Below are 4,751 nucleotides of genomic sequence, written 5' to 3'. Positions count from 1 at the left end.
TTAATTCGACCAGGAAATCGAAGCTGTAGAAATTTAATAAACGGCGTTGAACAATGGACGCGGTGTTATTCATCTCCGCGATAACTCCAGACCCGATATTGCAAAGAAAACTTCGTAAAAGTTTAACAATAGGAAAACCCTCGACAATGGACCTGACGTGAAGCAGACATTCATAATTTCATTAAAAAAAAAAAAAGTACGATTTTTATAGCTTTTATATTTGATTTATTCAATACCACAATGTATTGAGAATTTATTGTAACGCTATACGATAGACTTATAAAGAAACTTTTATACATAATGCTTCATAGATAGTTTGATCAAACAGGTATAAAATGTTCGAGTATTTCGTAATTAGTGAAATATCAGCGCGAAAAGAAATAGCGAAGTATAAAGTTAACGATACCGCAAACGAATTTGTTTTGCAGACATTCGAAAAAGTATTCGAGGACGAAACAGTCTAAGCACCGCGCGAAAAAAGGGGAAGCAAACAACGCGCTAATCGAATGAAGCTTGCAATCCGGTTGGCAAAGTTGATTGAGAGCCTGAAACCGACAGAGAAAATTCCGCAACTTACTCGCTGCTCTCGAATGCAAATAATTAATCGTTGCTCTTAATTAATTTAATTCCGATTACGCTCTCCGTCGCGGAAATTAGAGGGAATTACACAAGCAGCGCCGCACGGCATAAAACCGTCGAACTAATGATTTACCCAGGAGTACTTGTTGCGCGTTTCGTGAGATGGCGCGTCGTGGCACTTGTTAAAGAGCGACACAAGATTCGAAATTCAACACTCGAATCGTTCTTTCGAATCAAAAGAAAATATTTCATATATATTTTGACTTATTCGAGGTCCAATAAATGTAGTTAAACAGTGAAGTATTACTATATTCGTGCATCTTAATTGCAATTTAATGTAAATGATGAATAGTGATCTATTTTTAGTGAAAAATGTAGATCAACGCACTCGAGGTTGCAAATTAAAGTTTTGTGGAAAGTATAAATATGATTTCTTAGAATAGAACACAATCTTCTTACTGCATGACGTTATTCTCGACTATTAAGCGATCCAAAGCCATCTTCATTCCCTTCGATGGCGTTTGTCGAAAATATATCTTCTGTCGCGAGGCGTCTGTAAATTTCCAGTTAATTCTATATTAGATAGTTTGTCATGATACGAATCAGAAAGATAAAAAAATGTATCGGACGGAGTTTGTCATTCCTTGGGTCCAGATGCGGGCGAGGGATGAGCATACTCTGAAAGCGCGCAAGTTTGATCCCGTGGTAAGAAACGCTGTGCTTCCATAATTATAGCATTCGTCGTTTAAATTCATTCTACTTGTTCATCAGACAAACTACCCACGTATTGAGACAAAATTGATTTCAGTTGGAGCCGTTCGCACCTCGTCATTCGATCTCGTACTTTAACAATAATAAAAAAGATAGCGCGAAATCGGCGTACGAGCGTCTTCACAGCGCGGCGGATTTCGATCCTGGCAAGCCTCGATGCGATCGCACGAAACCCAGCCTTTATTGGCTCGAGATCGCGAAGGAGAACAATGGTCACACGGTTCCAATGACTTCTAATCACTGGTACGGTCGACCGAACAGAATCCAAGTCGACTTTCCTCAGAAGAAATTCAATCGGTCGAGCAAAATGCTGGAGTTCTACAGTCGGTCCGGCCTCAACCTAATCAGCGACGAGGACGAACGTCGGCCAAGAGTCTGTTAGGCAAACTTTTTCCTCTCATTTTTCCTGTAACGATCGATCAAACGTTCACCGTTGCATCGAGGTACGGGGCGAAAGAACGAAGAAAACAGACAACCAGTTGCGAAACGTTCCAGAAAGCTGCCGGAGTTGAGAAAAATTATCGTGAAACTGGTAATTATTACAAGGCCTGACGTATTATTGGCGCCAGCAAAGTTCCCTCACCGGTGTTTACACGCGGAAAATCCGCTTTACGCGTCGCGATGAATAAAACTAACCGAGAGATATAATTTCGCGAGTCGCGTGCTGCTGTTTGCATTTAATCCGCGCCATATGACGATTCGACTGAAAAATTACTCGCTCGGCGGAGCACTGTTTGTAGAAAGAAATTAATTCGTTTGGAATACAGTACCGTCGACGTGGCTCGTCCAATTTTTTTTTTTTTTTTTTTTTTTTTTTTTTTTTTTTTTTTTTTTTTTTGGTCGTTTTCGCGTGGAATGTACTTACAGTTGACACAGTGTACGGGTAAACACGGCCAGCCGATCGTTCTCTTCAACTACCGCGGATCGAGTAAATACGAGCCTGTTCATACGCGGAATAACTTTCGTGGGCGACCTCCTCGAGGACAACGTAGCAATTCATAATGGAACACATGTTACGGTTTCCGTCTGTCGTTAGTAGAGTTCGTGGGGCTGAATTTATGGCAAATACGGAATTATTTGCGAACACGGAATTATTTTCAAGGAAAATCGATCGATTTGTTTTTTTTTTTCTTTTTTAGAATTGTTGGTCTTGTGCTGAGCGCTGGAAAGGATTCAAGAAGAGGTTAGATCTAAATTAAAAATAATTTTAAATGACTGAATATTTTAAGTGGATCCAAAATTTTATATTGTAAATAACTTTCAACTCATAAATTACCGCTACTTATAATTAGTCGTATTCGCAAGGAAATGAACTTGTTGTAAAAATATTTAATAATCCACGTTTCACAATAGACGTTGTATTGTATACCTCCATAATAACCCCAGGATCCACATTGCTAAGAAAACTTCGCGGGAAGTTTAACAATAGGAAAGCCATTAACGGAGCAACCGCGGAACAGATATTCGTGAACTATTAGGGAAGAGAAGTCTGACTTTAATACACGAAAATGTATGTTTAATTAGAGAACTCTAAGTGAAGTACGTCGAGTTAAACAAGTTAGAAATCATGTTTGAAACGTTATACGTGTGCTTGCAAGTACTTGTTGGTGTTTGTACTGACATTATACCTTGGGTATAAATCATTACGGATAAATAATATGTTTCATAATTGAGACTATTGAAAAAGTCACCGTTTATATCAGTTTATGCGCTTCTTAAATTCCGATCCCCCACATGGACAGACATTTCCCTAACCCTTGACATTTCTTTCCCTGTCACGGCGTGTCTGAGTCGAATCCAGATTTAGATACGCGGACTGTGTCGTTATACAGGACAGTGAACAAGATTATATTCATGAAAATGGCGCACATACACGTTTCTGACATACCCAACCGAAACTGACTACAACTCGATGCTCCAAAGTTCCGCCGAGAGTGCCCATATAATCCCTTGCTCCGTCATTACCATTAAAATTTCAACATCTCAAACTTTTCCCGAGTGTTGCCTTAGCACGGTCGCTGTAATATTCAAGAAATATCAAGAATCCATGTCTCGGAGAATTGGGTCAAAATTTTGTAGGCCTCTTATCTATGAGTACTATAACCTCCATAGTAAGACAGTCAAAAGGAAAAATAAAGTTGCCATCATTGGCCACGAGTGAAGAATTCAGATCCAGATAAATTAATCTCAAGCTTCCACATATAGTGACGAGCTCCTAAGAAAAACTCGATTAAATTCGTACCGCCATTTTTTTCCCGCCAAAAAACCTTCTGCGACACCCTCCTTATATTTTTCCCTTCTTCCAGAAACGTTCGCCTACGAACCCTCATAAAAATTTCTACCTCATTTCCCTCAGTTTCGTCAGTTCTTTAATTTAAATGGAAAGAGCTTCGCGGGCGCGTACTTATACACGCGTGTCGAATTCGAGTCGAGTAATCTCCCCGCGAGCTCGCAATTCCGTTTCGCGTGGCGCGTAATTTCAGTTTTAAATTGGTGGCTGGATATTAAGAATCGTCCAGGATATTACTCGCGAACGTTGCAAACAATTTCATTCAGGTATCTTCAAAGATATACGCCGACGTCGAGCGTATTCCGCGGCGTTTCTGTTCCCGCTGCCATATCCAAGCAGAGAGGAAGGTCGGTTGATATTGGGATTGCCAGTTCCGAATACGAGGGTGGAAACACCGCGGAAAGAGGTACGCGAGCCTGTATACACGAATGCATGCACGTTATATACTTCCGTCTCTGGCTGCAGCAAAGTTGGCTTCAAGTTTCCGTGTCGGGGTATCCCGAGATCGCTGCAACTCAAAGGTCTTATAGAAAGTATCGATACGAATCGCGGCGACTTTATGTAATCTAAAGCGCGCATATCGGCCCTCGAATGTGTACGTTACGCCCATGTCGAAACCATCGACGGTCACATGTTCCACGAGGGGTTATTTCTTCCATAGAGTCGAGGAATTCTCGCCTTCCGGTGACGATTCTTAAAAGGTTTCAGGAGAAGCGATCAAAATTCGAGCGATCGCGCATGAATTGGAAAAGACGTTTCAGAATTTTTGCCTGATGTATTATATTTTATGGAAATTATTGTTCAATACGTTTTTAGAATTGCTGACTACGGATTGTCACAGGGGCTTTTTGAAGCAAGGATATGGAAGGAAGCATAATTGTAATACTGGGTAAAATATTAAAAGTAAAATATTGTAAAATACGTGGAATATTACATAGATAAAAATGTTTAAAATAAAATCATTAAGATAAAAAAATAGCTTGAGAATTATTCGATATAAAATTCTAAATATATAAAGGTGTCGGTATGTTGGCGATTATGTTGATGAGAACTAGCTAATACTTATGTCAACGACCATACCACGCATGCCACACCAGTTCTCGTCCGATCA

General features: G+C 40.0%; 1 protein-coding gene across 1 annotated transcript; it reads left to right on the top strand.

Annotated features, from left to right (window-relative positions):
- Window positions 1–958: 958 nt before the first annotated feature.
- LOC128896364 (uncharacterized) lies at window positions 959–2,172 on the top strand. Its single transcript, XM_054159714.1, has 2 exons — window positions 959–1,284; window positions 1,388–2,172. Exons 1-2 carry the CDS (start codon window positions 1,198–1,200, stop codon window positions 1,730–1,732), a joined length of 432 nt encoding a protein of 143 aa, XP_054015689.1. The 5' UTR covers window positions 959–1,197; the 3' UTR covers window positions 1,733–2,172.
- Window positions 2,173–4,751: the final 2,579 nt, after the last annotated feature.

The sequence above is a fragment of the Hylaeus anthracinus genome, unplaced genomic scaffold (assembly GCF_026225885.1).
Source record: "Hylaeus anthracinus isolate JK02 unplaced genomic scaffold, UHH_iyHylAnth1.0_haploid 0, whole genome shotgun sequence".
NCBI lineage: Eukaryota > Metazoa > Arthropoda > Insecta > Hymenoptera > Colletidae > Hylaeus > Hylaeus anthracinus.
This window is presented reverse-complemented; position numbering and strand designations above follow the sequence as displayed.

What these genes read in the sequence shown, in the direction of transcription:
- LOC128896364 (XM_054159714.1), top strand. Translation starts at nt 1,198, where the DNA reads ATGTATCGGACGGAGTTTGTCATTCCTTGGGTCCAGATGCGGGCGAGG. An exon ending in CGCGCAAGTTTGATCCCGTG is followed by an intron (nt 1,285 to 1,387) that starts GTAAGAAACGCT and finishes AATTGATTTCAG; the next exon opens with TTGGAGCCGTTCGCACCTCG.